This window comes from Nannobrachium achirus (genome assembly GCF_963921795.1).
Source record: "Nannobrachium achirus genome assembly, chromosome: 12".
Lineage (NCBI taxonomy): Eukaryota > Metazoa > Chordata > Actinopteri > Myctophiformes > Myctophidae > Nannobrachium > Nannobrachium achirus.
Window position 1 is genome coordinate 15,337,555 of NC_137832.1, and position 12,821 is coordinate 15,350,375.

The 12,821-nt window shown below is 41.2% G+C and overlaps 1 protein-coding gene across 1 annotated transcript; it reads left to right on the plus strand.

The window, feature by feature from the left end:
* Nucleotides 1-3,409: 3,409 nt before the first annotated feature.
* LOC308295423 (phosphatidylinositol 4-phosphate 5-kinase-like protein 1) lies at nt 3,410-11,819 on the plus strand (the record flags this gene model as incomplete). Its single annotated transcript, XM_080738477.1, has 9 exons — nt 3,410-3,598; nt 4,413-4,463; nt 5,544-5,695; nt 8,787-8,911; nt 9,008-9,042; nt 9,140-9,195; nt 9,338-9,447; nt 10,277-10,439; nt 11,363-11,819. 9 exons carry the CDS (start codon nt 3,410-3,412, stop codon nt 11,817-11,819), a joined length of 1,338 nt encoding a protein of 445 aa, XP_080594603.1.
* Between the last annotated feature and the right edge of the window lie 1,002 nt (nt 11,820-12,821).

Sequence of the window (12,821 nt, forward strand, 5' to 3'; positions counted from 1 at the left end):
CACAAAAAATAGTACCATGTGACAGAGGGCTCAAAGTTGAACGAAAGTTGGTCTATTTGGTAGAAATAGGTCAACAATACAAATGAAGCTAGTTTTGTGGATTCATCTATTTTTAATGATTGGGCCATGAGCCCCTGCCAAATCACCGGAACTACTTTATATTCATCTAAAACTGACCAGAACTCTGACCACGGGACTCTGGTAATGGATTAATACATTTGTAACCACTATTTTAATGGCAAGTATTTCACACAGCTTCATGTAAAAAATTGGTGAACTATCACTTTAATGTGAAACATTGTTTTCTCACTCAAAAGTGAACAAACCAACATAAAGTTTAAGTAAATAGAGGGTATCTGCACATATCTAAAGTGACAATTTAAGGACTTTTTAATACATCTAAAATGACAAATTATACATTGGTCAAATTGTCAAATATTAGAGGCTGAAATTGTATAAAATGTAGTGCCTCAACTCTTAATGCTAGTCAGGGTGGGGTGGTCCCCAGTTCAAATATGATTATTTTGGGGGTCACGGCCTGAAAAGGTTGAGGACCACTGCTCTAAAAAAAATGCACATACTGCACCTGACAATGAGGCAAGCAGCAACATCACTACAGTCCGGTTCTACAAGGTCCTCTGGCTCAGAGAAGGCCAGGCAAGGGCTGAAGGAAAAGAAGACCTCGGTGTTGGGTGGGGTAAAGTCTGTTGTCACAGGCTTCAGACGCCCCAGGAAGCCCTCGGGATCGCCCATGGCCTTCAGGTTGATGACACCCGTGCCGTCCTTCATGATGCACTTGCAGTTGTTGACTTTGAAGCAACCCGTCTTCTTCTGGGGAGGAGACGAGGAAACATACTGGAAATAAACTGATAAAGCTACGACCACCGATAGAAACATGTTGCGGGTTTGCTGATGTGCAACCCAGTGACAAGTGGGTGGGCGAGCTAATGAAAAACCCCATACACTTTGTTGCGACATGGTGACAGTATAGCGATGCAATTAGAACCTCAGTGATTGTCATTCCTGGCGTTCCTGAACTCTCACTGACTGTGCTCCATCAGTGTAGTTTCAAAGGCAGTGTCACAGGCTAAATACTTGACTTGTAGTGTTTTGAAATGGATTTCCCCTGAATGATTCAGCCTGCCCTATATTTTAAACCAGGGGTCTTCAATGTTTTCAGGCCAAGGACCCCTTAGTTGAGAGAGAGAGATGAAGCAGGGACCCCCACAACCTTTTCATAGTCCATATAGTTTCATTGTTTGACAGCAGTGTATTTTGGATTCATGTCAATTTGTGATTTCAGATATTTAACCACAAAACATGACCTTTCACTCTGTACTTAGTCTGCTCTTTTCCCCCTCTACACCAAACCTCTTTGCCGAAAATAGCAGATCTACAAGCTCGTAGATCTGCTATTTTTGTCTAAAGTTCTCAGATATATACACTAGGGTTGAAATGGTTAATATAAAAAAGGAGAAAAAGGTTTCTATCACAGAAAGATTTGGAGGACCCCCCTGTTGACGACCCCTGTTTTAAACTAAACTTGTTCATTTAGACAGGATGGCTACTTGTCATTAAAGGACAACTCCTGACTAAATAACATCTAGGCTTATTTTCCTACTTATATTGATCCCAAATAACTCTCCATCCATGGAGTCTATTAGGCAGAAATGCCCCTGTCATAGAGTGGAGCCTTTTACGCTATTTGTTGCAGTCAAAACATGATTTATGAGACTGTGGCGGCTTGTGTGGCCTGGCTGGCGCAACTCGATTTGCCAACAATCTGTCTTTCAACGGTTGCTTTAAAAAGTTGACTAGGCAGAAAGATGAGCCCGTTAAAGGAGGCTTCTGGCATATTGACCCCCAGTATGCCAACATGTTTCTCAATGGCACGGTCAGGCGCAGGAGGATGTCCACCAACTAGCATGTTTCTCAGGCCCTTTACGCCAGGCAGTGAGTGGAAGATAGTTTGCACCAGTGCTTAATCACTGTCACTCACTGCACTGGTGTTAAAGAGGGGGGAACAGGACCTGGAAGGAGACACAAGACACTTTAGGGAGGCACAGACACACACACACACACACACACACACACACACGCTAAGTTAACACTGAAAGCGTAACACCGTAACACTAAGGGCCATTCACACTGACTTACAGAGCACTTTACACATACCTTTTACACCCCCTTTACACATTACACTTACTTTTTTCTAAGCTCTTGTTTGTACAGAAATAATATTCTTACACTTACTTTTAGCTATGCTCTTGTTTGTACAGAAATAATATTCTTACACTAACCTTTAGCTATGCTCTTGTTTGTACAAGAATAGTATTCTTACACTTACTTTTTAGCTATGCTCTTGTTTGTACAAGAATAATATTCTCACTCACACATTACATCATTACCAGTATCATTGCTAATCTGTATGTACAGTACAGTAACACGTTTGATATTATTATTTGATATCAGCTTTGTTTGTTTTCATTCGAGTTCCACTAGTTAAATAGTAGGCCTACAGGGATACGCCCATAATACGCACACTCACTTTGGCATCTACCGCACCCTGCACGACTTGCCTAACCCGTCTGGAATGCGGCACTTGAATGTTGAATCACTATTCTTCACTCTACGAAAGGTAAGAGATGAACAGTTCTTACCTGGTATATCTCAGATAATACAGGGGTCTTATTTAGGTTTGAATTAAGCAAGAACCAACAAATTGCAATTGTCTGTCAAGGTGAAACACAAATTCTTGAATTTATATAGGGGGCTCTACCGAGGAAAACCAGGTAAGGGCTTTGTGAAGAATATAGAAAATAGGTGTGACCATGTAGCAACTTGTTAATTCTCTTGTGCTGTGTCCATTGGAAACAACAGATTTAAGAATTTTGCCTGAACCGTAATTCATTTTACAGGCATTGACACTAAGGCTTGCCCACCCCGACAGGTAAATAAAACATTCGGGCAGGTTTGCTTTCAGGTTGCCCGACCGGGCAAGTGCTCATTTGAGAGGGGATGCAACCGTCTATAAACACAACACCAGATACAGTATCTGTCTAAACACCTGAACATGGCTCTGTCTTCTGGTCCGTAGAATGTAAAATAAAAGCACTGTTTACCTATGTGCTGTTTTTACTGCTACACTTAAAAATATAAAATAACAAGTGTGAAGCCCCAGAAAGTAAAGAATAAGTGTTAAAATTGAGCTGTAATTTAAATCGTACCTATCATTTTATAATGGACAATTTACTTTTTGGGCAAGTGGGCATGACCTTTGGGCAAGTAGAACATGACCTGTACTTGCCCGATGGGCCTCTGAGACCTTAGTGTCAACCCCTGAAACTTATATATGTTATAGTCATAACACTTTTTAATCCTGTCAAACATTGTTGCTGAACTAAAACAGATGACAAAGAAGCGGGGTAATGTTGGTGGTTCCGGGGCCCGGCGGAGGCGGTGGTGGCATCTGAGACAGCGATGCAGGATGTTGGGTGTTTTTGAAATCAACCCGGAACACGAGTTTTACCATCTCACCTCAGTGATGAAGAATGGCCTACACACAGCTCTCCAGCCTAGTGTTGACATCCCAGCTCCGGTAAGAGAAGATGAACCTTTATTTTGATCCCCCTGGGGGGAATTCTATTGTATCTGGTGGTGTCTGGCAACACCAGAAGAGCAAAATAAAATAAAACAAAATAAAATAGTTAGGCTTATACTGCCTACAAAGGCAGAGTGCAGTAACTACGTTCCTGAATTTCATCAAAAAATGGGTTTAAAAGTGTTACAGCTGATCAGCCAAATGAGATAAAGGCATTTAAGTGATATTACACTGATTGTATATCTGTTCTTGAGCTAATTGTTCATCCCCCAATATCATGAAGGCTAATATGTCCGAAAACGTAGTTACTGCACTCTGCCTTTGTAGGGCAGTATAGGTTCTGGCATAAGATGTCTGCAATGGGTTTAGGAATACATTGGTAGCATAATAGTATGTACAGTCTATCAATAAATACAAGTCTAATTGTACCAATGAATATCTAAGAAATCTATCACCACTGAATATATGTCCAGGGTGTCAACACTTCAACAGCAAGTATCTGGGTAATATACTGTGTGTGCAATTTATCAACGGTGAATGAATAATATCTATCTATCAAGGTTTTGTAGTGTACATCTATGTGCTAGTGCACCTGAGTCAAAGCTGGAGTCGGTAATCTAAAATAACTTCTTCAGATGGGTGTCAAGCTTGGTTGTGGAGCCTATTGACAATAAGGCCTGGAGAAATCACTTCATGGTATGACTGTGTGGCTGAATGTGCTCCTTATTCTGTGTATTATGGATTTTTTGTAATCAGGTAGTAGTTCATATGAAAAAGAATAATGCTTACGTACTTTTGAAATTTTATCCAGCATGAACTTGCAGCAGAACATTTCAAAGCAGAGGAGACCCAAAGTCATGAGGTGAGTGGTCATCTCTCAACACCACAATGGCAATGAAAGTTTTGCTGTTTTTAGACATGCATCAAATATTATTTACAAACTAGAAATACTGTTCCTACGAAACAGTATGGGCACAAAGATCTACCCTTTGGCTGCACCTCATTGGCTAAGGGCCCTGCCTGTTTACTGTCGAGGAGAACTTGACTGATATAGATAAATAATGAAGATAACATACAAATAAGAATTAATTCTTTAGCCTATTTGGAAAGTCGGATGGGTGTAGTTCATGCCCATCAGGACAATTCAAATGATGTGAATTGATAATCACAAAAGTATTATTTCGTTGCTCTTCACATGTTAATTATTATTGTGTATTGTCCTACATGTAGTCGGGGGCATTAGGGATATTTCGCGCTATATTAGTCTAAAAGCACCAAATTTTGCACAGATGTAGCCCAGGGCATGCTCTAGCGGGCAAATTAAGTTGGGCTCCCATCAACTTTCTATACAGGAGGAAAATACCCAGAAAGAAATCTGCTTTAAGTAGGATGTGAGGGGTCTAACGAGGGGTTTGTCATGATGCTGAATCCATTGCAAGCATTTGTTTTGCACAAAAAACATTCCTTGGGCTATAAATGGCCCAAGAAAACGCCCACAAAACGGTAAAAAGTGATGACTCATGACTTTTCATCACTAAACCATCGTTTTCTGGGACCATTTATAGCCAAAGGAATGTTTTTTTGTGCAAAACAAATGCTTGCAATGGATTCAGCATCATGACAAACCCCTAGTTAGACCCCACACATCCTACTTAAATACCCAGTTTTTCTGGGTATTTTCCTCCTGTATAGAAAGTCGATGGGAGCCCAACTTGATTTGACCGCTGTGGCGACCCCAAAGGTCGCCGACTCGGGCGCCCTAGCTAAATAATTAGAGCATGCTCTGGGCTACATCTGTGCAAAATCTGGCGCTTTTAGACTAATATAGCGCGAAATGACCATGTTATCTCCCTAACGCCCCCGACTAATGGCAAAACACACCCATGTTATTCCAAGAGGCATACAATCTTAAACTAATTTGACCGGATTTGACTGCGTTCAGGGTTTTGAGATGCAGACATTTGCAGGGCCAGTGTTTGCCCATCTGAGATCATCCCTTGGGTTGACAGAGGAGGAATACCAACACTCACTGTCCAACGGTCATTATCTTCAGTTTGTCAGCAACTCAAAGAGCAAGGCAGACTTCTTCATCACGTGAGTATAAAGCCTCTGGGACCTACAGTACTCTACATACTAGGGCATTCACGAATAGTGATTTTTAGTATTCAAATTATTCGACCTCAAAGTATTCGAATAGTTGAATATTCGACAGGACTGGCCAAACTGTCAAATATTAAGTAAGCAAGAGGCGAACATTGTGAAAATAGCCGATCTACATGCTGCGAGGCGTTGTGAGCATGTACTGTAGATCGGCTATTTTCACAATATTTATCTGTGGAACTGAGTCACATTAAATGTAATGTCTACAATTTTGGGGGTCATGGCCTAAAAAGGTTTGAGAACCCCTGGTATAGAGCATTAACAAATTCATCCACCAGGGGCATTGACAACTCATTCTTATGACTTCCTATCTAGCCAAGCTTTATAAACGATATATTTTTTTAAAGAGAAAACAATAAAAAGAAAAAAGAAAAAAAAAAAGCTAATATTCGACTTTGGTGAACAACATCGAATAGTGACTTTGATATTTGAATATTCGAATATTTGAATATTTGGTGAATGCCCTACTACTACATACACACAAATGCATGTAGAGATATATTGACTCACATATACAGAGCTGGATTGGCACCCCTGGGTGCCCTGGGCACTGAAGCTTGCCTGGCGTTGCCAGCCTCTATCACACACTTTGTTTTGGGAAGAGAGTCTGGGATTTCAGGAAGAGTTTTCATTTCTGGGGTTTGCCCCAAACCACGTGTCCCAAGCCTACAGAAACCACGTGCCCCAAGCATACAACCCTGATTGGCCAACCCTTGAAGCTGGTTGAGGAAATAGAATCTCAATGGATTGTTTATTAACCAGGCTACACTGAAGCTCCCTGCACGCACACGTGCACGCACCACACATCCAAGCCATGATTAAACCCCATCTAATCATTTTAAGCTTGCAAACTGATGTATCAAATCCAGACAATCATACATACTGTACAGTATATTGCTCAAAGGCTGCGGTCCAGCTTAGCAGATATGCCTATAAAACACAGTCTATACAGTAGTTTCATAGACCAACAACTGACATTTCTTCACTCACAATATAAACAATGGCTTAAATCATCCCAAGCAATTACATGACTGCAAACAACAATGCAAAGATAATAATGCAACACAGTAAAGGGGCTTAACAACTAGTCATATGTATCCACTGGCCTGTCTTCATTAGAAATTGAGTTTTAATCATTTTGACTGAACTTCATGAAATTACAACATCACCCCGTACTGGAGAGCGATTTTTAGCGTCACTGGTGTGCACTTTAATCAGTGGGTGGAAGCGACGCAAAACACATCTGGCTATTGATTAGAGTAGGTCCAACAACTGACTTGCTTCCTGGCAACTATTTTCGATACAGTTCACACCAACTATTCCATGGAGCGCATGGAACATAGCCTAATTAGTTGGATGTTTTATTTTAGTTGAGCTTGCAACTCGTTACATTCCCTGAGGCCTCAAAATCACTTCATCAGTCAGCCAAACAATCACAGCGGTACTTTTATTTCCTCAATCACAAATCGGAACACAAACGTCTTCCTGCTGGTTGATTTTACCGCTCTGATAACACAGAACTACTTGCTCTCTCTCCACCAACGCTGAACAATAGCCAATCTAGCGCATTGTCACTTGCTCACAACCAGTCACCACTTCCCCAGCCTTCTTAAACAATAACACAATCAATGTGTATATAACTGGCACAATTAAACAAATGGAAGATAGATTTCATATACAACCAAAATTTTAAACAGCGCAGTTTTCCATTCAACTAAATGAAAATCTAGTTTTAGTTGGTTAGTTAATTATTATAACCTTGATAGAGATGCTGTCAGGTCACCGGTTCGCTTCCCGGCCCTGGTCTATGTGTCGAAGAGTTCCTGGACAAGACACTTGGCTAACCCTAACTGCTCCCCTGAGCACACATCATGGCCCTCTGAATAGCCATCAGCTGGGTGAAGCTGAAAACTGAATTCCCCTGACGGAATTAATAAATAAGTAGGCTTTGGGAACACACAGCTCCTGAGCCATGTGGCCCATAGGTCAGAAGCCAGTCTCCTGTTTCTGCATGAGGCAGCTTGAAGTACACTAGTCTGTGGACATGACGCTAGTATGTCACAGGCATCCCCAATCCAATGCCTGATACTGAGAGAGACAAGTAGGGAATAGGGTGCCAGCCGGGGATTGAACCCCAAACTCCCAATCTCGGGGCGGACAATTAAGGCCACTGACCTGGACTGTGTGTGTGTATATTACAGGATTATAGTTTTAGAGTAGGGGGCTCTAGACTACAAACTACAAAAATCTGAATAGAAACAAGACTTTACACAGGTACTATAAGCCTGGGGGCGTGAGGTTAGCTGTGAGGCAATAAGGCATGCTCAAGACAATGCAACTCTTGATACCTCTGCTACCACACACACACAATAGGGTGCTGTGTACAGTGTCATTGTGGATAAACCTCCTGAATCTCGTGTTTTCCTTGCTTCCTACTGTAAATTGCTCTGGATTAAGAGCGTCTGCTAAATGCCTAAATTGTAATCTCAGCCCAAGAAGAATTACCATGGTCAAAGAAAATCTCTGCCTATAATAGCATTCCCAAAATAGCGAAGCCACTCTATTTTGGGAATGCCATCATTGCCATTATAGGCAGAGATTTTCTTTTTTCTAAAATTGTGAAAAATGTATAAATCTATCTATCTACAACATAGTGTGAACTTGTAGATCGGCTACCTTTGCTGCACGAAACCATCGTACAGTACAACAAGAGCAAAGTATAACCTGGGGGTTCAAATAATTTCACGGCTAGCGCCACAGGCACAGACAACCTACATTTTCACTTGAGAGCTATGCAAGCCGAAAGCAAATACACTCTCTGCTTTAGTAGTTTGACTATTGCTTTTTCTTTGCCAAATATTTTTTCTCCTGGGGGCAGCTTTGCTGTTGTTCAATGTATTCCAGTGTGAAGTAATTTGTAGCTTGCAAATTATGCTTTCAAAGTAATTCTCAAACACTGCTAACAGTCAACAGCCAAAATACAGTATCTCATAGTATGCTCTCAATTCTGTATCCCTGGTTCTAGGAATAATAAGAGGTTCTTCTTAAAGACACAGAGCAAGCGAGAGGTGCAGTTCCTTCTGTCTAACCTGCAGGCATATATGGACCACTTGGAGAAATACCCCCATTCTCTAATAGTGAAGTTCCTAGGTAAGAGTCAAGTGATTCAAACGAATCCTACCAGATGTTGGGGGGGGTGTTCAAATGAGTTATGGAGATCCACAACATTTTCTTTTTACATTCCAGGTGTCCATAGGATTGTTATTCCAAATGAAATAAAGGTACAGCATTTGGATCATATCAGCAAATACAGAAACATTGTGCACCTCCACATGCATATGAGCATTGCTTAAGTTTCTATGTTACCCTATATTTTAGAAGTACTTCATTGTGATGCAGAGTGTGTTTTACCCTGATGAGAGGATCAATATTAGGTATGTTTATTCTTATTGTTTGTTATAATGATACTGTGGATTTTGGGTTATTATGGTGATGGTGTTTTTTTTTTGTTTATTTATAAAACGAACACTATATAAATTAAGTTCTCTCATGGTGACCATGCTGTTGATTATTCAGATATGACATTAAGGGCTGTGAGGTGGGCAGATGGACTGATCCTGCCAAGGGAAACCATATTATAAAGGTGCTGAAGGATAATAACTTTGAAGGAGAGCACATCACATTGGGTAAGAGCCTTGTTGTCAATGTCTACACACACACACACGCACACGCACACGCACACGCACACGCACACGCACACACACACACACACGTACGTCCTGGGTCATCTTATACAAGGGGTGGGCAACTTTGATGATGTAGAGGGCCACTACTACAGAGGGCCACATTGCATATTGCTATGTACTTTATCATTCTAAAGAAGCAAAAAAAAAGCAGATCTACACGCTGCAGCGTGTTTTGAGCTTGTAGATCTGCTATTTTTGCTTCTTTTGAATTGGAATCCTGAATTATTTTTTGTAATTACTTTTATTGGAATCCGGAAACAGAAATGTAACATTTGGATTGTTAACTTTATGAACTTAAATACAAACACGTTGGACATAAAAAAATACATTTTAATACTACTGCTGTATATAGTCATTAAGCTACTAATATAAACCGAAGGAATTAAAGCGGGTCATCTTTGCATGTTTGGAATTGACACAGCTGAAATCAACCTGCGGGCCGCATTCAGTGAAGGTGGGGGCCGCATGTGGCCCCCGGGCCACCAGTTGCCATTCTATGTCTTATACAGTAAAGACTAAATTATACAATGCATCATATGACCACGTCACTCACTTAACATAATTTGGCTTAAATCAATGAGTGATGCTATCATTTCCACACAGTAATATCCTCAGTGTTTAACTCTTAATTTAACTTTTGAGAGTTTAGGCCTATTCCGAGAGTGTACAGACAATAATAATGTGTCCACTCTCGGAGTTCCAAAACAATAAATGAACACTTAGGACATCACTGTGTCCGGAGGTTTATTTGAAATGTCTGTGTTGCCAGGTCACCAGAGGTCCTGGTTTGTAGACCAGGTGAAAATTGACACCACGTTCCTCCGTGGGCTCAACGTACTGGATTACAGTCTCCTGTTGGCCAATCAGCCTCTGCACCGAGATGAGCTGGACGGGAGACACTCCCTCGCAAACATTGTTATTCGCACTACAAAGTAGGTTTTTGTGTAAACATATGCTATAACCTGAATTCCTAAAACATGGCTTGGTTGTTCTGTCAAGTATTTTTGTTTTCAAAATGTTTCTCTAGTGCAGTGAATATTACAAAAATAATTATGCTATCTTATATTCTAACTCTGATTGGACATCTTTATAAATAAAATAAAATTGCAGTTGAAGCCAATACTCACAAAGCAGCAGTTTCAAGCATTGGGGTTAGGGTTGGGGACTTGGGGTTAAGCTAGGTCTAGAAACATGATTCTAGCAGTGCCGTATCCGGTTCCGCTAACTCGTAGTCTACTCGTTGAAGCAGTGAATCACAGGGTATCATTTTGGTCAATATATTACCCCAGGGGATTGCCCCCAAATTGTTGTTACAGCTACACACGTTCAATTCAATTACATTTTATTGAAGTGTCAAATCACAATAAATTGTCTCAAGACACTTAACATGTAGAGCAGAGGACCGACAGTCCCACCCTTAGCAAGCAATTTTTCAAAAAAGTGGCAAAGAAAAACTCACCTTTAACTGGAAGAAACATCAGGCAGACCCAGGTGGGTGGCCATCTGCCTCGATGGGGGGTGGGGGGGCCCTCCTGTTGGCAGGTAATATTTGCATTTTAAACCTTACATTTGTGTTATTTGCTCCATTACAAGCTACTAAAGGGGTCAATGGATTAAACTGAAATGAAAATGAAAAGGTAGACAAATACAATTGTGTACAAGTAAAACACTTGTGGTCCTAGTCATTTGAAAAATGTTTGGCTTTGTCAATTTTGTCCCACAAGCACGCCAGCTTCATATGGGAAGCTTTTCTCTTGCAAATCTTTAGCGTTTTCCTTCTCCAAGGCCTATGACACCTTCTATTTATTGTGCTTATATTGTTGTCTCACCTATATCCCCTGGTTCTTCTCTATAGGTCCATGGACCTGGATGACAGTCCCACTGAGGCGCATGCTCCCACCATTCCTTTACTGGATGAAAACTCAGGCCAGGGGCCACCAGCACCAGATACTACAGACTGTGGCTCAGACCAACACCAGCACACACAAGGAGAGACTACTGGAGATGCAACTCCCCTCCATGAGATCAACTGCCAGGCAACTGCAGGGACCAGCACTGAAATCGAATTGCAAGAATTCCATCACCAGCACCGTCGCCTGCTGCCTAATTTTGAGAACGCGATTCATGTCTTAGATGGGCCTCAGCACCGTTACTTTGTTGGTATTATAGACATTTTCACCGTTTATGGCCTAAAAAAAAGGCTTGAGAATCTGTGGAAAAGGCTTCGCTTTCCAGGCAGGGCTTTCTCCACTGTCAGCCCCCCTGCCTATTCACAGAGGTTCTGCCAATGGGCACAGAACCACGCCCAGTAATATGATGGTAAAGGGAGAGGAGAATGCAAGGAAAGGAGAATGCAAAAACAGCATACTGTAGATAAATAGTTAACCAAGTTACTATGTCTTTTAATGGTGATATTTTGTGTTTATTTATACAGGCCTATTTAGCTCAAACATAAAACATCCTTTTAGATAACGTTGCTTGACTAGATCGCATTTCTGTAAACTTGAACTTTATTAAAGATATTGTTTACTTTAGAGCGACATTCAAAGACTGTGTCATTATGTTTGCAGATCAGCTGCATGCATGAGAACTCACCCAAATAACTCATTCTTGCAGGCAGCCTATAACTGCATGCAAATGAAGCTATCTAATGCAGTGCTGCAGACAAACTGTGTGTGTGTGTGTGTGTGTGTGTGTGTGTGTGTGTGTGTGTGTGTGTGTGTGTGTGTGTGTGTGTGTGTGTGTGTGTGTGTGTGTGTGTGTGTGTGTGTGTGTGTGTGTGTGTGTGTGTGTGTGTGTGTGTGTGTGTGTGTGTGTGTGTGTGTGTGTGTGTGTGTGTGTGTGTGTGTGTGTGTCTGTCTGTGTGTCTCTCTCTGTAGGCCTATGTGTGTGTGTGTGTACAAAGATATAGATATAGCAAATATTTGTAACTAATCTTTTGCTTCTGGAGGTTCCTAATACTTTTAAGATGGGGGGGGGCCTTCTAGGTGTACCTACAGAATTGACACTCATTTGACTCTTTGATTGATTGAAGAATTTATTAGAAATTTGCAATAGAAAAAAAGTACAGTTTCATGACAGTACAAATCACTGGTACAAGGTCAACTAAAAGGAGATCCTAGAAAGCACTATGGCTTATTTCCACAGGAACCAATGTAGACCTATTAGTATTACAAGAGTAAACTGACAAGTTTGGCAGCAGATAAAGTACAGTACTGAGGGGGGGGGGGGGGGTATTCCTCATCACTTGACAGGTAGTACAGTAGAACAGTAACTAGCTAGCTGCGTATCAGCAACAGCTGGGCCACTATAAT